At 41.8% G+C, this 22,444-nt stretch overlaps 1 protein-coding gene across 5 annotated transcripts in view; it reads right to left on the bottom strand.

Moving 5' to 3' along the window:
- Window positions 1–22,444, bottom strand: part of Epsti1 (epithelial stromal interaction 1 (breast)) — a 98,418-nt gene that overhangs the window by 8,023 nt on the left and 67,951 nt on the right. The window contains exons 8-11 of one of the 5 annotated variants that reach the window (NM_029495.2): window positions 22,024–22,056; window positions 20,037–20,117; window positions 7,869–7,942; window positions 3–102 (exon numbers count right to left, since the gene is read on the bottom strand). In NM_029495.2, coding sequence (NP_083771.1) covers window positions 3–102; window positions 7,869–7,942; window positions 20,037–20,117; window positions 22,024–22,056 — 288 coding nt within the window. Of the gene's footprint in view, window positions 1–2; window positions 103–7,868; window positions 7,943–20,006; window positions 20,118–22,023; window positions 22,057–22,444 lie in introns of all 5 variants that reach the window. The other 4 variants (XM_017315795.1, XR_003950815.1, XM_017315796.2 and 1 more) reach the window with 4 other exon arrangements.

The raw sequence follows: 22,444 nt of genomic DNA, 5'->3' as shown, positions 1-22,444 counted from the left end.
ACCCAGCTGTCAGTACTATTCATATTGCAACAGCCTCCAGACTGCTCGAGGCCACCTGGTTGACTTTTGCCTTGGAGTCGGTCCAGAAAAGCATTATTTACCCTTTAGAAAAATGAAAAAAAAAATGTACATAAGTAGCAAGCCTGCTGCAGGGCTAAAAGGTTTTTTGAGAACTGAATATGCTGTACAAACTGGTGAGGGGACTGCCTCTATAGAGAAGATCTATAGAAATCTGTCTAGTGACATTTGGGCTCTGGTAACAGTCCCTTGCTGAGGCTGGTACAGGCATGGCTTGAGCCAAAAGGGCATCAGTTCTCAACATGAGAGTTTCACTTGCTGAAGTCTCCATCATCCTAGAAAGCGCTCTGGTCACCCGAGGAATGAGACAGAGGCTAAGGAGAGATGGAAGAACCAGAAAGAAGTAAATTGGGTTGTGGGGAGTAGAATGCTCTGTGGCAGTGCTGTGGCAAGACAGAAAGTGACCTGCTAAAGCTCAGGTGAACTGTCAGTCATCCAGAGGAGGATCACATGGGAGGAAGGGAAAAGAGCAGGCTTCGGGGAGAGGAGAGAAGTTCAGATTTCAAAAGACAGACTAAGTACACCTTTCTCTGATGTTCCATCATGCTTGCAGCCACGAAGTTCAAAAATTAAATCTGAATTAATAAGACAATTATTTTCACAGAGGTCAGGATCAGGGCTGCCAGCCCAGTGATGCTCTAACAAGCTCTCGCTCAGTATCCATGAGTGGCTGACTTTAGGGCTGCCTGTGGGTACCAAAGGACACTGACGCTCACATCCCTTCTGTAAAATGACAAAGCACTACCACACTTCACAGATCTTCCTGTATGCTTTAAATGGTCTGTGGATTACTTATAATATTTAATACGGTGCCAGTGCTGTATAAAGAGTAAAAGCACTTAACACACTGTAGTCTTTAAGGAATGATGCAGGAAAATTGCCACAGCACATTAGCTATAGACACAGCACCTATATTTTTTTTTCTGAGTATTTTCAGTTCAGTTTGTTAAAGCCATAAATAGACTCACAGATATGATGGGCTATTTCTATAGGTGGCTACCTGGATAATAATCATTATTCTAAATAGTTGTCGTATGGGCATTTCAAAGCCATCCTCTAAGTCACCTATGCATGGCTGATTAGGGATGGGGACTCAGGAGCTAGGTAAATAGCAATGAGTGACATAAAGACTCGAATATTCTTGGGGCAGAAACAATGCCTAACATAAGGAGCTATTGAGGCCACACTGTGGAAGGAAGGGAAACGCAGGGCAGTGCACATTAGCCTCCTTTTCAGTTGTGGAAAGCAGAATTGGGTCCTGGTGGATGGTCACAAGTCACAACTCTCTGAGACAGGGACTATCAAGAAAGCAATGGCAGGGTGGCCCAGACATTTAGGCTACCTGTGCTCACTCAGTGCTAGCCAAGATGTCAACCATATCTTGAGTACTAACTAGCTGCTCCATTGTAAGTCACCCCTGGGCAGTGGCTGCTTTATGTTCTCACCCTAGAAATCTATACAAATGCCACAGCCTGGCTCACAGTGGGACTCCATGTCTGAGTCACAGTTCTCAAGTCTCTCAGCTTGCTTGCTGAGAAGACTCTTAGTAAATTTCAGCCTTGAATGCCGATCAGTGCCCTGTGAGCAATGCATAGAGGGGCACTCTGGTCTGAGAGTGTGTGTGTGTGTGTGTGTGTGTGTGTGTGTGTGTGTGTGTGTGTCTGGGTATTTGTGTGAATCTAAGAGTTTGTATTGTGCATGTGTGTGAGTGTGTGTGTGTGAGTGTGTGGGTGGGTGTTTGTGTGAGTATATGGGTGTGTATTCTGCTTGTGTGTGTGAGTGTGTGTGAGTGTGTGAGTACGTATACATGTTAGTATGTGCACATATGTGTGGAGGCCAGAGGTCAGTACTGAGAATCCAAACTTAGGTTTTCATGATTGTCTGGCAAGCACCTTAGGGCTGAACCACCTCCCCAACCCCTTTATCTAGGCTTTTGGTCAGTCATAAGAAAGCTTTCTCTCCGGTTCCCCAGTGCCCTCCCACCGCATACAAGCCATTAAAAGTCTTAATGACCTTACTGATCAACAAATCCTGAGTTCACTCATACCCATGGCCACCATTCCAGCTCCATCAGCACCACTTCCCTGAGTTAATGTCTCCATCCCCCACCCCCACCCTGTCATTCATTCTTCACATCATAACCCTCATTGTCCCCGGTTAGAAAACTCATCTTGCCTTCAGTGGTGGTTTAAGTAAGAATGGCCCCCATAGGCTCATGCATTTGAATGCTTAGTCACACAGAGAGTGGCACTATTTGAAAGGATTAAGGGGAGTGACCTTGTTGGAGGCAGTGTCACTGGAGGTGGGCTTTGCGGGTGTAAAAGCCCATGCCAAGCCCAGTGTCCCCCTCTCTGCCTTCAGATCAAGATATAGCTCTCAACTACTTCTCCAGTACCATATCTGCTTACATGCCATCTTTCTTCCTGGTATGATAAGAAGGACTGAACCTCTGAAACCATAAGCCAGCTCCAATTAAATGTTTTCCTTTATAAGAGTTGCTGTGGTCATGGCATATCTTCACAGCACTAGAACATTGGTGGAAACAACTTTCTCTGCCAAAAGCTCTCCCATGGATTGCTTCTCACTGGCCTGAGAAGAGTCACTATCTTACGCACTCTCATATTTCATCCTTCCCACCTCTCCTGCTGGCTTCCATACTCTAATCTTCATCCAAAACTTAAACTTTGGGATTCAAGGTCCACTCTCATTTCCATAACAGAGCCTTTCACTTGCTGTCTTGCCAACAACCAGGGCCATTCTAGTCTAGTCTAGACTAGTCTAGTCTAGTCTAGTCTAGTCTAGGTAGTCATCTCTACCTCTGAGTGCCTGGTTCTTCACACACAGAGCAGTTGGCACTGAACTGTGTGTGTGTGAGGCCTTTGGTTGCCTATGCCTCCAGCTGCCCACTCTCTGATATCACCTTCATGGTATTCACCACAATTTGGAAAAGTCTCACAGTTTCATTGTTGACTTTGGTTTCTGTCTTGCATGCTGTGATTTGCATGTGACAGGGGCTGGTTCACTCCACTGCTTGGGACCCTGACCTTGTTGGAGGAAGTGTGTCTTGGCAGAGTGTGACCTGCTAAGGTACTCATTGGGTAAATGAGGCTTCTAGGCTCATCTTCCCTGTATTCACTGCTGCGGACAGAAGCTGGGCCATGAAAAAAAGCCCACTGATACGGTGCACAAAGTCCACACAGCCCCGTGCCAGCCGCTCTGACTGGCTTTTCATAAGGCAAGGTAACAGGTTTACTCACAAACTCAGATAAGAGGAAATGAGTCTGAGCTCTCCAGGGTGTTTTAGGAAGATCCTCAGCTGGCTTGTCCACTGCAAAATGGGTCAAGCAAAGACATAGGCAGTGCACGGCTGGCTTCTCTCCAACTCCAACGTGACTCCAAATAGGGGGGACCGGTTCCTGTGACATTTTTTGGACTAGTTTGAGGCTATGTGCAATTTCTGCTACTGAATTTGTACTCTGTTTTTTCCCCCCCTGGGGGTTAATTTGGATTAAGAACTATTCACACCAGTCAGAATGGCTAAGATGAAAAATTCAGGTGACAGCAGATGCTGGCGTGCATGTAGAGAAAGAGGAACACTCCTCCATTGTTGGTGGGATTGCAGGCTTGTACAACCACTCTGGAAATCAGTCTGGCGGTTCCTCAGGAAATTGGACATAGTACTACCGGAGGATCCAGCAATACCTCTCCTCGGCATTTATCCAGAAGATGCCCCAACTGGTAAGAAGGACACATGCTCCACTATGTTCATAGCAGCCTTATTTATAATAGCCAGAAGCTGGAAAGAACCCAGATGCCCCTCAACAGAGGAATGGATACAGAAAATGTGGTACATCTACACAATGGAGTACTACTCAGCTATTAAAAAGAATGAATTTATGAAATTCCTAGGCAAATGGATGGACCTGGAGGGCATCATCCTGAGTGAGGTAACACATTCACAAAGGAACTCACACAATATGTACTCACTGATAAGTGGATATTAGCCCCAAACCTAAGATACCCAAGATATAAGATACAATTTGCTAAACACATGAAACTCAAGAAGAATGAAGACTGAAGTGTGGACACTATGCCCCTCCTCAGAATTGGGAACAAAACACCCATGGAAGGAGTTACAGAGACAAAGTTTGGAGCTGAGATGAAAGGATGGACCATGTAGAGACTGCCATATCCAGGGATCCACCCCATAATCAGCATCCAAACGCTGACACCATTGTATACACTAGCAAGATTTTATTGAAAGGACCCAGATGTAGCTGTCTCTTGTGAGACTATGCCGGGGCCTAGCAAACACAGAAGTGGATGCTCACAGTCAGCTAATGGATGGATCACAGGGCTCCCAATGGAGGAGCTAGAGAAAGTAGCCAAGGAGCTAAAGGGATCTGTAACCCTATAGGTGGAACAACATTATGAACTAACCAGTACCCCGGAGCTCTTGACTCTAACTGCATATGTATCAAAAGATGGCCTAGTCGGCCATCACTGGAAAGAGAGGTCCATTGGACTTGCAAACTTTATATGCCCCAGTACAGGGGAACGCCAGGGCCAAAAAGGGGGAGTGGGTGTGTAGGGGAGTGGGGGTGGGTGGGTATGGGGGACTTTTGGTATAGCATTGGAAATGTAAATGAGCTAAATACCTAATAAAAAATGGAAAAAAAAGAACTATTACTTAGAGATGGTTTGGGTTTTCATAAATCAATAGGGTCCACGCTGTCATTTACCTTCCAGTCCAGATTCATTCGAGCCTTTGAACCACTGTTCTGTCATCTTTCTAAGGGGTTCTTAAGTGCTTCTTTCATTCAAATGGTTATGCGGGGTCAGGTTCAGGGGCAGGTACAGGTGTATACTCATTGCAGGACTCATTGAAAAGTTTGCACTGAATCCCACAAGTTTTCTATCATAAATTCAGGATTGAGTGCTCTTGTATGTAACTTCTAACCAGGAGAAAGCTTGTTGCCTTTTGAACACTAGTGAGCTTATGCCCACAGGGTACGCCTAACTGATATACCCTGATATATATGCACGTACTACAGAGTTTGCTCTAGAAGAGACACCATTATTTCTGTTCGTTAAGAGGCTACTGGGGGAGGGTACAGGGGATTTTCAGAGAGAAAACTAGGAAAGGGGATAGCATTTGAAATGTAAATGAAGAAAATATCTAATTAAAAAAAGAAGAGGCTATTGGATGTGTATCTCAAGATACCATGGGAATGGACTCTATAAACTTTAAGGGCAACACAAATGCAAGCTCTTTTCAAAAATTGATCAAGAACATAAAATATGTGTCTAAAGGCTTGATTAGGTGTTCCAATGGTGATTACCAGAGTTTATTATCCAGAGAGATTTCCTGGTGGGTTTAATTTGGATCTATGTGTCACCAAAATCAATAAGAGAGAAAATAAGTACAGAAAATAAACAGCTCCACCAATATTTATATATTTTGTAGTATAAACATCAAATTTAAGGAATGATGGCTAAGATTCCTCTAACAAATAAAGCAGCCCTTTCCACTTCTAACCAAATAGCATGTACTTTTAATTGGTACCCATCAAGGGTTCATTTATTGGCAACGGGGCTATTAATGTGACACATTTCTATCTCTAGGATGCTTAAGGCTTTTAATATAATTAATATAAGGAAAGAATTGACTACTAGTAGTAGCTACTGTATCTATAAAAACAACCTCAGTACTTTTCTAACTAAAAGTCTTCTAAAGAGAAAGGAAGCAAACCCAATAAGAATAGCTAGATAATTCATGGCTTAGTTTATAAGTAGGTAACAATGAGGTCCCTTCCTCCCCTCAGCTTCTCTAACAAAATGATCTAACCAATGTCGTCAGGTTTTGATGTTTTCCTGAATCAGAGTAAAACATGTAAACTCACATTTACCATGTTAAAAGCAGGTTGTGAGACCCACAGAAGCAGCATAGACTACTCAGAGGACATCAGCACCCACCAGCAGTTAGCAGAAGCCTCAAAGCTGGAACAGCCACTGCACATCCTTCAAAGTCTCCCATTTACAAAATGGAATCATTACACTTCCAAAATATGCTTCAGTGGGGCTGGAGAGATGACACAGCAGTCAAGAACCCTGCTGTTTCTTCAGAGGACCCAGGTTTGAGTTCTAGCACCCACATGGTACCTGAGAAGCATCTGTAACTCCAGTCCCAGGGGACTCAATGCCCTCTTCTGATCTCTACAGTTACTGAGCATGTACAAGATGCACAGATATACATGCAGGAAAAATATCCTTAAACATGCAAATAAGCAAATAAAATTAGATAAAACCCACACTTCAGTGATGGGGGAAGTTGAATACATAAGTCGTCCACTTGCAAAAAGAATATACTTCCTTAAATCATGAAAGCCCTTACATCTTAGAAGGTATACACCCCAGGTGCCTCCCAGGAAGAACCTAGCATAATAGAGACAATCTGTATAGTGTTATCAGCAACATTCCAACATTTATGTAGAGTCTCAAAATACTTACACCTGACATCAGCGTGTTTGCTGTGAGATTGTGTAGGCTACCAATGTCAGAAGCTACACCCATAAAGTCTCACCAACATGACTGTCCAAACATGAGCTGACTAAGGACGATAACCAATAGGTATGCCAAAGTTCATGGAGAAAAGTCCAAGTGGACTCTACCCAACACAAAGAATTACAAGCAACCAAGGAATCCTGAGAGTGGAAGAAACAGTCTTCCCAGGGAAGAGTGTGCCAAAAGGTTATCTAATACCTAATGGTGAGCCCTAAAAACATACACACATTGGCAGGTTCTATTTAGGAAGATATCTATCTTTATCTCTATCTCTATCTCTATCTCTATCTCTATCTCTATCTCTATCTCTATCTCTATCTCTATCTCTATCTCTATCTATATAGAGAGAGAATCTACTGTGTTGTATATTACACATATACACATATGTAAGTATATTTGTATAATAACAATGAAAAAGAAAGCATGGATTTGAAAGAGAACAAGGCATATGGGGGAGAGTCTGGAGGAAGGAAAGGGAAGGGGAAAACATTGTTATTATAATATAAACTAGAAAATAAAGAGTACTCAATCTATTAAAGATTACTTACTACATCTATCTTGAGTTTTTTCCTCCATCCGAATGTATTAGTCAATGTAAAATATCTTTAGTGAGTTTATCCTCCAAGTGTTCATACCCAAGCACTGGGGTCTAACTATATCACGCCACTAACTCTGAAGCCACCTACAAGCTACTGTAACATACAGCCTCAGAGGCCTAAATAAACAGAAAGTGTGGTTCTGCCTTCTTACTCTAAGCCAGTGCATGCATGCTCACACAAGTACAGGTGCCCATGGAAGCCAGTGAGGGGTCAGGGTCCCTGAACAGGTGATGCAGGAAATTGCGAGTTGCTGGATGTGAGCAATGAGAATTCAACTTGAATTCACTCTTAACCAGAGATCCATCTCTCCAATGTCATGACTCAGCCTTCTCATATGAGTCTGAATGTCCTTAATCCAGGACGTCTGGATCTTCTGTATGCACGTACATATGTATGGATACAAGTGAATATATGTATGCCGCAGTATACATATGTATGTATACAAGTGAATATATATGTATGCCGCAGTTGGCATATCACACATACTGTACCGCAGTAACAAAGATTTAGGAGTGATCTGGAGTCTAGAACATTATTTAATGCTGCTCTAATGTTTTCCCAAAATGCCGCACAACTTTACAAGTAATTGATTTCACCAAGGATGCTCATTTTATTAGCTAGTTATACCTCCAGTGTTCAGCTTGATGGATTTGGGCTCTTTCTTCCTCCTGGTGCTGTCCTTTAGTTTCCAGTAATTTATTCTAGGAACAATAAAAGTTTTAAGATAAGGTTTTCAATTAACACGGTTGTACAGAAGGCACCCAAATCAATTACACATTTAACCTTACCTAGTGCAACATTTCACTTTTGAAACTTCTATTTAAATCTATTTGGACATGAAATTATTTTCCTTCAATAAGTAGGCAGCAAAAAATAATTGCAGCTTAGTCTAACAGAATAGCTCCGTGAGTGTAAAATTGTCAGATTAAAAAGCCAATGTGCACGGTCAAGAAATTAGACCAAGGTGTACAAAATGCAGAAAAGAAAACACAATGTGACTCAAACTCATCTGTGTCTTACAAAGAAAAAACAAATCGAATTAGTTCCTTTAAGAATATCATGCAATACCATTTCTTAGTATTTTTGTAACCTTTCTTTCCTAGTAAAAAGCCACTGTGACTTAAAAGTAAATATCAAACTCAATTTTGCAGTGTAATTCTGTTGGTAAAGAGTTCTCAGCCTTTACCAGAGAATAAGTTCTCCCCTAACATTGAGCAGTTATATCTATTTTTTTTAAGTTATTTTTCCTGCTACCAGAACTTTAGGCTCCCTAGGGGTTCTCTGGGGTTTCAGCTACATCACATAACTGTGAGTCTCTAGTTTCTAACATTGGATTGTCTTTTTGGAAGGACTAACTTATTGCAGACACAGACACTCCATTATAGGCTTATACCACAGGGAGAGCTATGTGCCAGGATTTCCTGGATACTTGTCATCCACCTTCAGGCAGACAAGTTTTAATCTTATTCTCAAAGACAGAGAAAAGCAGAGGAAAGAAAACTGCTAGGTCCAAGTATAAACCAACCCTGGAGCTGAAGAGATTTTTCTGGTAGGTACTGTATTGTCGTGTCCTGATAAGTGCGTACCAATGAGCGGTCATGCTCATGGCTGGTGTTTTGGAACTACCACATTTCCTGGTGAAAAGCCTAAAATAAACTGAAAATTCATACTGAACCCAAAACACTTGTTTCTTATACATTATTCTCTAAATCTATCGCTTCCCAAACTCTACAGAACATTGGTTCATCCTCAGACTTAACACAATGCTAGTCAGTGAAAATTGAGATTTTTTTTTTTACAAAATTATGCATACTATTTACCCACTCAACACTTCCCAAGATCCTGGTGCCAAGCCCAGTGCTCCTGTAGCTCCTCATTAAGGTTTCCAATTCATCCGCTTGTTTTAGTTTTGTTTACAATTTTAAATTTTAATTACAATCTAACCACATCACTTCTCCTACCATTCTTCACTCCACGCCCCCCCCCATGTCCCTTCCCTCTGACAGCTCCTTGCTCCACACCCCGACATGTCCCTTCCCTCTGACGGCTCCTTGCTCCTCTTCTCAAATCCCTTGATTGACATTGTTGCATACATATCTATAAATATATAAATACTACCTGCTGAGTCTGTCCAGTGTCACTTGTGCCTCTCATCTCAGGGGTGACCACTTTGCATTGTATGACTAGGTGTCTTTTAACGCCAGCCTCTGGAGGTGCCAGGTGCCTCCGTGCCCTGAAATCTAATCAGTTTGTGCCTTGCCTCTTCTTAAATATGAGTTCTGCCTCCTTATGCTTTGCTCGGTCAGTTATGACTTGCCATCTAGCTACAAAATTTTTGCTAAGACTCTCGAAGTGTGACTCTCACATGTCTGAGATTCTGGGTTGAATCTCACAAAAAAAAAAAAGTAAGTAAAGAAATAAATATGATGCCTTTTTTCCCCTTTTGGTCTCTAATTCCCTTATCCGTTTTTGTTGTTGTTGTTGTTGTGTTGCTATTGTCCTTGTAAATTTATAGTATCAAAAAAGAGATCATGTCTTATCTATTTATGCCGGAAATGAGAAGAAAGAGACCAGATATAAGCAAAATTATTGAAGAACTTATTAGGGGAAAAGATTCAAGACTGTAATCATAGCCACAAAAAGAAGAAGAAGGAAGAAGAAGAAGAGGAGGAGAAAGAGAAAGAAATTAATTAAAAAGACCTAGAGCTACATTTTTTTTTTCAAGACAGGGTTTCTCTGTATAGCCCTAGCTGTCCTGGAACTCACTTTGTAGACCAGGCTGGCCTCGAACTCAGAAATCCGCCTTCTTCTGCCTCCCAAGTGCTGGAATTAAAGGCGTGCTCCACCATGCCTGGCTTTTTAGTTTTTGAAATTTTTTTTTTCTTTTTTCTTTCTTTTTTTTTTTTTTTTTTTTTTTTTTTTTTTTTTCTTAGACCAGGCTGGCCTCAAACTCAGAAATTTGCCTGCCTCTTTCTCCCAAGTACTGGGATTAAAGGCGTGCACCACCACCACCACCCGGCTGCTACAAGACATTTTAAAAATGCATCCTGAAACTTGGTGATGTAAACAGCTCATGTCTGGCAGGAGACCTAGTGCAAGGGGAAATATGGTCATGGTAGACTTGTGCTGTGCCTATGTGTGGGAAGCCGCAAACGCACAAGATGGCGCTGACTACCACTGGCCACCGCCCATGATTATGAATAAACAACCAATGTGCGCATGTGCATAAGAGTTTTTTGCCGAGTCACTGCCTGGCCCGAGGCATATTAATGAGGTAATGGTAGCATAGCCAATCAGGTATGGACACGTCACTCCTAGGCCTATATAAGCAGCACCATTTCTGGGGCTCAGGGTCTTTTGCCTACGCAGTCAATGCTCTCCCAATAAACGTGTGCAGAAGGATCCTATTGTGGCGTCATTCTTGCTGGCGAGTCGGGCGCTTACACCTATGCATGGACAGTTGAATGAAGGGTGATGAACTGAACAGCTACTAAGAGAACAATCAAAACTAGATCCATCTCTTAATAAACACAAATAAACTTTATAGAAGTCAAGAAGATTTGATCCTAAAAACATGAAATCACATTTTCAAAGGAGGTATGAGTAAATTTATAAACATAACAAAGACAGTCATACAAGGAGACCATCGAGTCATTTACCTTACTGGAGATTCATGGCTCCTCTTTTGATGAAATACCATAAGCTAGGTTTAAAATAAGTGAAATAGGGACAAATAAATATTTAAGAGCTAATTTGATGTGTTCTGTTCATTCATTGAACAAACTTTAGAGGGTCTTGAGGTGAGCTGGGCTCAGATGGATTTGACGGTTCTGCAGCGGCACACACGACAGATAAGCTCCTTGCTCTAGCACGGTTCCTGTTCTAGAGGAAGCTTGTGGCCAAGGAGACGAACATACAGCCCAGTTGTATGCAGAGGATATTAAGAGTTATTAAGAGGATATTAAGAGGATATTAAGATATTAAGAGTGATCTGAGGCACGGTGGCTTGATGACGGTTTTAGGCAGAGGCCTGAGAAAAGGACTGAAGAGCTGCATCAACCAGCAAGGAGGAGGGAACACATTGGAGAAGGTGATGGCTAAGAATAGATGGTGTACAGAAAAGGCTGTCTGTCAGCTCAAGGTTGTTCTTGCCTTCACTCAGAGAAGCAGGAATCAAAACAGTGAGAGAAAATGTTTCTACCATATTGGCAAAATTCAGAAAAGTCTGACAGAGAATCAGGAACATTCAATTTGGTAGACCAAAAATTCATTTATGGAGCACAATATAGCAGTAATCACCGAGTAATAAAATATACCTGTCCTCTGTAGAAGGATTTGAGGATGAATAGGATTTGGATACAGATGTTTCCAGCTGTATCCGAAACTGTGGATGTTAAGGAGCAAATCTTAATGTCTATCCATGAGGAGCAGTAAGTAAGGTGGATCGTCCACATAATGTAATTCTATGAAACAGTTTCAGAGAATGAGATATAGCTTGGGGTGAAGGGATGTAAGATACATGAATAGATTAAAAAGCCAGAGCAGAGACAGAGCTGGATAAAACCCTTACCACAGAAGCATGGGACCGCACATAAAAGCTGGGTAGACATAGTAGCCCACCTGTAAGCCCAGCATCTAAAGGCTCAGGGCAGTGGGGTGGCTCCTGAGTTCAGTGAGAGACCCTACCTCAAGTAATTAAAGTATTAAAGTGATCAGAGAAGATGCTCACCGTCAAACTCTGCCCCCCCATGTGAATACTCACATATATACACACTCTGTGAATGTGTCTATACACATGTGAATATCCATGCACATAGGAACATATACTACATATTTATTCATTCATTCATATATACATGTATATATAACACTATATATATATCACAAAAATAAAAACCTAGAGCAGTTTTTTGAAATCCATACCTAAAAATAGAAACTATATACAAATAAGCATTCTAATGTTTAGATATTTAAAATTTTATTTGCATGAGGGTTTGCATATGCAAATGTGTGTATCTGTGGTGGTCACAGCAATGTGTGGAATCCTTGGAACTGGAGTTACAGAGAGCTGTGAACTACCATGTGAGTGGTAGGAATCAAACCCACATCCTCTGCAAGAGCAACAAGTGCTCTAAACAACTGAGCCATTTCTCCACCACCCCCACTTTCAACTTTTAAATGCTTGCGTATATCATACTTAAAATATCTTGTAGGAAAATGCAAGAAAATGTTCATTGCTATTGGTTGGGGACTTAGATGGTAGATAGAGAAAGCAAGCTTTATCATCCGATGCACTTCAGGTATTATGATGTATCTACACACATACTACTCCCTTATACCAACTATGGGAATGTGTAACTCATGCAAAAGGCCACCTCTGCTTTCTTAATTTTTCCCTTTGTTTAAAGATGTAATTCCGCTTTAATTAAAAATATATTAAAATCAGTAAGTAAGTAAAAACAGATTCTAATAGGTACAGTTTTTAACCTTTAGCTGTCATAAAACAGGAAATGAATATACTAGGAAGCTCAGAACTAAAAGGGAGAAGGAAGGACGATGACATGTCAATCTTCTTGCCGAGGCAAAGATGGGGAGAGGAAGGACCTGGTGGGAAGCAGGGACAGGGAGCTGATGAGCCACTGCCATGCGAGAGCATAGCTCCAGATGGCAGGAGGGGGAGAGGGTGGCTGGTACCACTGCTGTCAGGATTATTTTCTGATCATCAGCACAGTGTATTCCAAAGAGAGGCCGATTTTTCTTTAGTAGCAAGAAAGATAATTTCAGCTAATTAATTTGTTCTGCTCAACTGACAGCCACTGAGGATGTGTCTGCATGCCCCATAAGCATATCTGTGGGTCATTTCCTTGGGTTCGCTCATGAAAGGGCACATACAAAATAAGTTGTTCTGGTCCCAGCGACTGAGACTGTAACACAAAGAAAATCAAGATGCTATGATGCCCAGCACACCAGACACTCGATCCTTATCATATTCGGCACATATATGTTAGGTACCAGCCCCTCCCCAGACACCTGGATTTGTACAAATTCAAGTTCAGTGCAGCTCTTCCCTGAAGGAAACGGTCTTTTAAAATGGAAGCATGAAAGCAGAAAGAACCATGAACCAAAGCAAAAAGAAATGCACTGTTGAACCTAAATCCCAACAATAACACAGAAAGACAAAGCAAGAAAGGCAAGCAAGAGAAATGAATATTCAACGCTTTTAAGGATATCTGTAAAAGCTCGCTAAGGAGAGGGTGTGGATCTCCTCCAGGCATGGAAAGCTCCAGGCAAAGAGGGCACTTCCAGGAAATAGGAAGACACCACCTTGAGATGTCAAGAATGGAAAAGTGTCAACACAGGTCTGGTAGCCTATTACCTGTGAGGAATCCATTGCTAACAAAGGACCATCTGACTAAGGTAGGGAGCACGGTGTGCTGGAGAGCTGCTACCCACCTCCAGGGATGAGTAAGGGGAGCCCAGTCTCCGAGGGACTTCAGGAGGGTATCTCCTGCTAGAGGTAAGATCAGCTCTGTGCCTCTATGTATTCCCAGCGCCCTGCACTATCAAAGGAGCCCTGGTACCACATAGAGGTATGTGCAAAGTTGTAAAAGCTTTGAGGAGGGATGAGGCTAGAGCAAAAGACCAGCTCCAAAGCAACTCTTGAGTGCACTAATTGAAAACGAAGATAGGGCGGGTTTGAAATCATGTCCGATTCCAACTGTGGCATGTACAGACACGGTTCAGCCTGACTGTTTCATGTAAACATTTAAGTGCGGTCGCCTGGAGGGATGAATTTCTCCCAGGAGAGGATGTTCTCTCAGCTCAACCAGAGAAGTACAGTGGAAGCAGAAGGGCCGAGGCAAGGGACAGGAAAAGAAGCGCCGCCTTTGAATATTTGCTGCAAAACACTTTGGGGGGATGGGAGAGTCTAAGGGGGCCTGGTTCCCAGGCCCCCTACCAGAAGGGGTACCTCAGCTGAAGGACAGAGATGACCTTGGCCAGCAAGAATGATGAGAAAAGGGTGAAGGATTCTGGGAAAGAAAGAGGTGCCCCAACCAAGTGGAAGAAAATAAGCCCTGAGGGGTGAAATGGAAGAGTCAAGAAAACTATACAGAGAGACGGAACACTTATGGAAAACGATACACAGTATGGCCAAGTTCCCCTTAACTACTGTGGATGAGCGCTATCATTTAGTGTCAATATTAACAAATGGAGTCCAGCTCTACCATCTTTGATTTCACCATTCTCTGTCTTTCACCTAGAAACATTTCACATCCACTATGAACTCTGCTTGGCATGGTGGCACACGCCTTTAATCCCAGCACTCAGGAGGCAAAGGCAGGCAGATTTCTGAGTTCAAGGCCAGCCTGGTCTACAAAGTGAGTTCCAGAACAGCCAGGGCTACACAGAGAAACCCTGTCTCAAAAAACAGAAAAGAGTAAAGAAAAGCTTTTCTTTTGCTGAAGATTTGATTACTGTAGAGAATGTAGAAACTACAAAAAGTATAAAGGAAAACAATTATTCAGAAGACTCCCCCCCCCCCCCCCCCCGCGCCCCGAGATACGTCCCTTTAGCGAGTTCCTGTGTTTTCTTCCCGATGAAACGCACAACAGATTACCGATTGTCACCCTGGGTCACATCATCAGGCTTAGTGTGTGCCAGGCCTTAGGACCAACTCTTAACGAGCTTCCTCTCATTTGATCCAAACAAAATGTTTCAAGGCGGATACCAGCACCATCAAACACAGCATGCAAGGCTGGGGCAAGGAAGCAATCTACACAGGCGCAGTAACAGGAGGTGGGTTTAAAGTCTGTCTCTGTTCTGTTTTTAACCTATGTTTTCATTTTCACAAAATGTGAACATATTCTTGCCATTAAAATATGCTGGCAACTACCATATGGACTTCCAGAATCTTCCAGTCTTCTACCAGGGAATACATCGTTTCACATTTTGATTAATCATTAGAAAAATAAATGTGTGCATACTTCTTGTGGGCACCTGTGATGGTTTTGTACATGCTCAACCCAGGGAGTGGCACTATTAGAAGGGGTGGCCCTGTTGGAGTAGGTGTGTCACTGTGGGTGTGGACCCTCATTCTAGCTGTCTGGGAATCAGTATTCTGCTAAAAGCCTTCAGGTGGAGATGTGGGACTCTCAGCTCCTCCTGTACTATGTCTGCCTAGATGCTGCCAGGCTCCCACCTTGTTGAAAATGGACTGAACCTCTGAACCTGTAAGCCAGTCCCAAATATATGTTGTCTTTTATAAGACGTGCCTTAGTCATGGTGGCTGTTTAAAACCCTAACTAGGACAGCACCTCTATTATTTTCTCATAACAAATGTGCATATTTGCCAGCCATGATGTTGTTACAGGTTCTTCATCCCAGTGCTCAGTAGGCTAGCCTGGGCTATTTATTTCATAGTATGGCATGCTGTCAAAAATAGATAGATAGATAGATAGATAGATAGATAGATAGATAGATAGATAGATAGATAGACAGATATAAACAAATAGCATTTACAACTATTGCTTTTTAAAAAACTGATAGTGCCCTAGAGCTGCTCATATTCTCCTGGTAGCAACAACAGCATCCGGTTTGTATACACCATATTGTAAACACTACTGTAAGTTCCTGGCCCAGCAAATATATAAATCAGTGGTAATGGTTTTGTGAAGTTCCTCACTTAATTTCTCCATTATTCTCAGAGTTGAGATTTAGAAATAATTTTCCAAGTATTTTAAAGTTCGCTGGAATTAAACACACAAATTATTTTGGATTCAGCAATAGTTACTACAATGTTGGGTTTTTCCACTCAGAGCCACCACCACCTCTGTTCATTAAAATGGACTTTTATGGATAAAAGGAAGTTATGGTTTGTTTGTTTGTTTGTTTGTTTGTTTGTTTGTTTTAAGCTACTTAATGATTTTTTTTTTAAAAATCACAGTAAAGTCTGTGGGCTCCTTTTTACCTTACTACATTTCCTAATCAATTTTCACTGGCATTTGAAAAAGTGATAAATCTTGATAAAGCTGTTGTAGCCAACTCTCACGTGGACTTTAACCTGACTAATTATGCTTCAACAAACTCTCTTGGGTTGTGTAGGCAAATCGCTGCCATCCACACATATTAGCCTATTTCCAATAATTAGAAGAGTTCCTTTAAATTTTTCATTTCTTGCCTTATCATGGTGGCTAAAATAATTCTCAAAGCTTGTTCCATGTAATATGAATGGTTTTCTATCAAATAGCTTTGAAGAACCCTGCACCAGAATTTCCAGAGTGATCTTGGTTTACATGGTCGGGATTGTAAGCATCTTTATATTGCTCTTTTGACACTAATAATGGAGACATTGGGGTTTTGTTGTGGAAAGTTGTATGTATGCTAAGAATATGTTTTTATTACAGTTAATTAAAAATTTGTTTAATTGACAGAATTTAAAAATCTATCATTTTTTTCTGCAACTTAAAAGATGGCCAAATATATTTTCTCTTGGTAGTTTTTCCAACTGCAAAAATGAAATATAAAAAAAAAATTCCCGTTTAGCTAGTTACCTTTGCATTTTTAGAATAAACTCTTTTGTCTTGGTAAATTATTAAAGAGAAAATTTCTACTTTGATTTTCTTTTCAATATTAAATCTTAATCTTTGGAAACACATCTAAAAGATCTGTACCTCTCTTTCTCTGTGTGTGTGTGTATGTGTGTGTGTGTGTGTGTGTGTGTGTGTGCGCACACGCGCGCGTGCATGTACACACACTTACATGCACACAAACTGAAACAATAGCTAAAAGAAAGGCAAACATGTTTAATCCTTTTCCTTGATCTGAAACCGTTTCTAAGCACAAGAAAAAAAAATATTAATGTGCCCTGTAAAAATTCCAAAGAACTTATTTCTAAAAATTAAGCTTAGTCTGTTGGAGGGCAAGGAATGCCCAGAAAACTTTCCAAATCAAGATATTTTCATTTCTCTTTATGAGCTTTTAACTCTATCTTCTTACATTTTCCTAGCAAGTCACCCCCTTCGTGTAGATTTTCATTTATCAGCACTGCCTACCTGCAGCAGCTAGAGCTTACAGCTACACTCCTGGCCTCTCAGTTCTAATGTTGTCTGTTTTTATTGGTGTGTTTAATCTCCCTGATCCAGGATCCGGCTTACTGCAGATTCCTTCATCCCTTGACTTTATCTCAGAATATGCGACTGAAGTATCAGAACAGCAGCTTCGCAAACTTTCTAATTATTAAGTTATTAATTTCTGTTTTTATCTTAATTACTTCCTTTAGTTTCACTCATTGTTGCTGCTGTAAATTCCTTGGTACAGAATTCATGTATTTTTTTTTCTTTCGTATTAAATGGATTTAAAAGTTATAATTTCCTTTCTCTGTGCACAGCTCTGCATGCATTTCCCATAAGATGCCAGTGCAGTACTATTTTTTTAAATGGCCTCCATAAACCATTTTGTCTCCTAACTGTTTAAATGTTTTCTGGGTTTCTTTGTTACCTTTCCACTTTTTAAACTAAACTAATAACCCATGGAAAACTCAGGAAGTACAATCAACCTATGAGGGACTTTAGGAAAGGCCAAAAAGGTGAAGAGAATGGTGTCTGTTACATGGGGGTCCCAATGAGCAGGATTCGCTTAGAGCTGGGTTAACCACGCCTCAGAGGGAGCTTCATACGGGGATACCAGGATACCGCAGTCTCCGCTGAGGGCATCAGCTGGAAGACAAGAGCCAGAGCATTGTAGTGCAGGATCTTTCCTCAGGCAACAGCACTGAACAGAGGAGAAAATGAGCTCAGAGAAAACAGGACAGCATGCCTGTGCCTGTGACCACGGAACAAGACACCCACCCCACATAATGACAGTGGCTGCTTATCTTGGGTGTCGGCATGTCCGGACAAACATAAGCAAGAATCACCATATTAAGAAGCAAATGCATTGGAGATCAGATCAGGGGAAATGGAGTTGGTATGATAAATAGAAATCATTAATAACTGTGTAACCACCATCATTACAGAGACGAGAATGTTAGACCCAGAAAGCAAACCGTTGCTCAGATAAGGCAAATGGGCAGTTTTGGTTAGCGAATGGATTCAATCCATGAGTCGGATAAGCACAGTGGATAGTGCTGAGGGAATGTAGTCGGCGGGACGATCAAGGACCTTCTTCAGAACGAGATGCAAAGGGAGGATGCAAAGGAAACAATGAAGATGTATGGAGACATGACCCTGCGCATCTGGAATCTGTTTGATAGATGTCCCGGGAATGGTGAATCTCGATGGAACAGGGGGATAAACTCGGATAGAAAGTCAGAGAGATGCATGCATCCTCATATCTGAAGAGACAAGCAAAGGCGGCACAGAAGATTAAAAACAGAAATAGAAGCGCCGTAAATCTTCTCATAATTCAGGAGGGGAGGGGAAGGAAATGATTAATAACCACAACAGAGGAAATGCAGCCAGAGATCATAAAAATAAAGAGAATACTGTGAATGGAATGTCAGTTACGTGGTGAGAGTACAAATATGTGCAAATGAACTGCCAACCACAGGAAATGAGAACGTACCAATCCACAAATGAAAAGAGACCATGGAACAGGGTAAGAGGAAAGCCGGCCACTTTTATCACTACAGATATATTTTAAATCAGCGACACAGAGTGGTTAAAAACCCAGTCAACAGACAGAGGAAGTGCCACACAAACACCAAGAACAATGGGATGTGGGAAGTATTAGATAAAATGCAGAAAGAGAAAAAGGAAATTTACCTGAAAGATAACTAATGAGAAGAACAGACTCTTTCAAAGCAATAAACAATTTGCACTGAGCGACAAACTCTGCCTTAGCATCCCTGAGCAAATCTACGGCCTGTTGTTCATGGCGAACATCAGTCACAGTCAAGGGGAAGTGGGAATCACCAGCATACTGTGAGGAGTTAGGATTAAACCCTTGGCCTGGCATGGTCTGTCCGTTTCCTGGCACGTGGCCTCTGTAAAATGCACTGAAATCCTGGAGACGAGCTGAGGAGGTAGAAGAAGAGTAGGTAGCCAGCACATAGAGAGGGACCATACCACAGGTCTCACAGCTATGCACCTGGTTCCCTACAGCCCTGAGTGCTACACTGTCCTCAATGTCTATACAACTGAAAGCACACCACTTTGCTTCGCTGTCTCCTTTTAACTGCCTCTGTGCTCCACTGTCTGTGCCTGCTTATCAAAAGCAGGTTTGACCATCAGATCACAACCTCGAATGGTTTTAGTTGCCAGACTACAAATTTTAAATTGTGAAATTCCACCATTAGGAAGTCAGGAGGTTCCACACACACACACACACACACACACACACACACACACACACACACACGTGCACGCACCCCACTGGTTTCAGTTGCTCAAAGTGTACGGAATGCTTCATGTGTATGTATAGACTTTCAGACTAGTTTCATAACTCCTGCTTCATTCAAAGCATTGGAATCTTCCCTGGATGCCGTCTGTAACGTCATAGATCCTTGGTCACTAGTGGGGTTGGTTGTGTTTTGTGTTCCTGTGTGTGTTAATCGTCTTCTTTGTGAACTGCCATCACCAACTGTGAGCCACTGTTGGACTACATACATAAACGCTGTGGCTGGAAGGCGCCATCTCCACAGAGCAAACCCAGAATTCATCCTTTGTTTGTAAAGTGCTGTCAGTTTTGTTTTTTGTTTTTTTTTCCCCAATTTTTATCTTAAAGAATCCAAACATTTCTTCAAAAGCACATGGCACTGGAAGTGACCTGCCATAACGAGGAAGGCCTCATGAATACCTTCTGATGTCCATCCCTCGTCTTTTGCAGCCTGGGGTTGTCTTCCTTCTGCGGAGAATCCCTGTGTGCTTGGCTGCCGGCCTGTGAAGGTGTAAGTGGAGAAGCATCACCCTCAGTGTATTCATCTTCCTATCCAGGGACTGCTGCTAATGACTCAGCCTCACAGTGTGGAGCGTACACTAAGCTTTCCATCCACACTTGCTCACTGAGTGATTTATGCACACCATCTGAAGACACCCCCCCTGGGATCTATAAAAAGAAGGCTAGTGTAAGCACAATCATCCAGCGCATTTTAAAGGATGATTTAAATGTTTGTTTAATTAAGCTGTAAAAAAAATTGTTTTTTCCCTTGGAGATAACCAACATAATTCATCCCTTCTGGTGGAAAGTTGACGATGTTTTCGAGATTATTCCAACCGACTGATGGGTCCCTCTCACAGACAAGCGGTAAGGGCACTGACTTGAGAATCACCGTTATGGCCGCTGCTCATTGGTGGTATCCTATTAAACTCTGTCAACTGGCGATTGATACAATTGTAATTCCAAAGATGGACTTCTTTCTAAGCCTTTATCTGTACCCAAAACACAGTTCTACTCCCGAGAAGGGGAAATGGAAAGTCTGCTCTGGAGCACAAGGAGCCTCAGAAGAGCCAGCTCCTTCAACGGGGTGCCTTGCTGTCTTTCTGAATCACTGGCAGAGCCCTGGCCTGGTAGCCAGGGTCTTCTATTGTGAAATGTATGAGATTCCAAGCAGTCATGGTCCCTGACTTACAGTTCACTTGTGATGGTTTTCATCTCCAGACTTTATGGTTGTACAGAAGTAATGTGCATGCAGTAGAATTGAGTTCTGATCCTCTCCCTGGCTAGTGATATGTAGTAACACATTACCTCTGGGTGCTCGGCAGTGGAAGCGAGCCACAGATCCCATCCGCCACACAGTCAGGAAGATAAACAACTCACACTGTGATTTTGCTAAGCTAGGATGCTCACTGGGTCACACACATTAAATACACTCTGATTTGTAATATTTTTCAAATTACAATGGGTTTAATCTGGGTGTAGCCCCATCGTGAGCCCAGACTATCTGTATTTCGTTCATGTGCCATATAGTTTGTCTACTTCACACCGACCTACTAGCCCCAGCCTCCTAAAAGCAAGAAGCACAACCTGATAATCTAATGGTCCAGAAACTCCACTCCTGGGAGCAGCGTGTGGGAAAGCCACATATTTCAGGCCCCATTCTCTGGACTAATAATCCAGCTAGCCCATGTAGGCTGCCTCCCCCTGTTCCTTTACTATAATTTTTCTCAAGTACTTCTTAGATCATTCCCCAGTTCTTATAACTATAAAAATCCATCTACCACCAAACAGCAAGAACCTCTCTTCAGGGAGGGAGAGAGCTTTCAGAATCACATCAGGCAGAAGTACCAGTGGGACACGTGAAGCCTGTGTGTTCAGAAATCCTGCACATGCCCAAAACCTACTTTATCACATAAGCAACCTGCACACCAGGACTTTCTCTTATCTATACGCCCAAACTACGGAGTTGTGATAAGCCACAGCAGGTGGATAGCGGCTCTCTCATGCCCCTTCCATTACATTAGAGAAAGTCAATCTTAGTCACAAATATTCCATATCAGATCCAGGGAGCCATTTACATTAGAGACAGTCAATCTTAGTCACAAATATTCCACATCAGATCCAGGGAGCAAAGAAGAATGTAGTTAAATATTATGGTTTGAACAAGGAACAAGAATTCAACCTGAGTACTTTCTCTATAAATGTATCACATTACTCTGTATTGGGATATGAATCTTATTTTTCAGTTGCAACATAAGTTGCAACATGAGATGCAATGCAGGAGGTGCCATATAAAAGGCTACAAGAACCTGGGAGTCACGTGGTACCCTAGCTATGGAAAGCTCAAAGTCACCTGTAACCCCAATTCATGCTTACCCAGTCACCTATAACCCCAATTCATGCTTACCCAGCTGGGATCTCTAAGCAGGACTGGAAGTTTCTGTTTAAAAGAAAAAATACAAAAGAAAAATATATTTTATTTTCTACTTTTTTTCTTAGTTCTTAATACTAGCCCAGTCTAAATCACTGCATTCACATAATTTTGTAGAATTAAATATTCACTTGATATAATAATAGGCTAAAGCTTTGTCATCAAAGCAAAACACAACTTTATCCATTATAAGCAATACTTAGAATACATTTATTTGTAAACAATACCTGAGCCTCCTGTGTGCAAGGATTATATCAAATGAGATCCCAGATTTTAGTAACTGTTGTGGTAACCTTTCTTCACATTATGTGAAGGTGTGTCTCTATATTTTCAGTTGTTAATACTGGACTGGCAAAGAACTAAGTGCCAGCAGGATTTTGATATTGTCATTTCTATA

The sequence above is a fragment of the Mus musculus genome, chromosome 14 (genome assembly GCF_000001635.26).
Source record: "Mus musculus strain C57BL/6J chromosome 14, GRCm38.p6 C57BL/6J".
NCBI lineage: Eukaryota > Metazoa > Chordata > Mammalia > Rodentia > Muridae > Mus > Mus musculus.
Note: the sequence above shows the minus strand (reverse complement) of the source record. Positions and strands in the feature narration are given on the sequence as shown.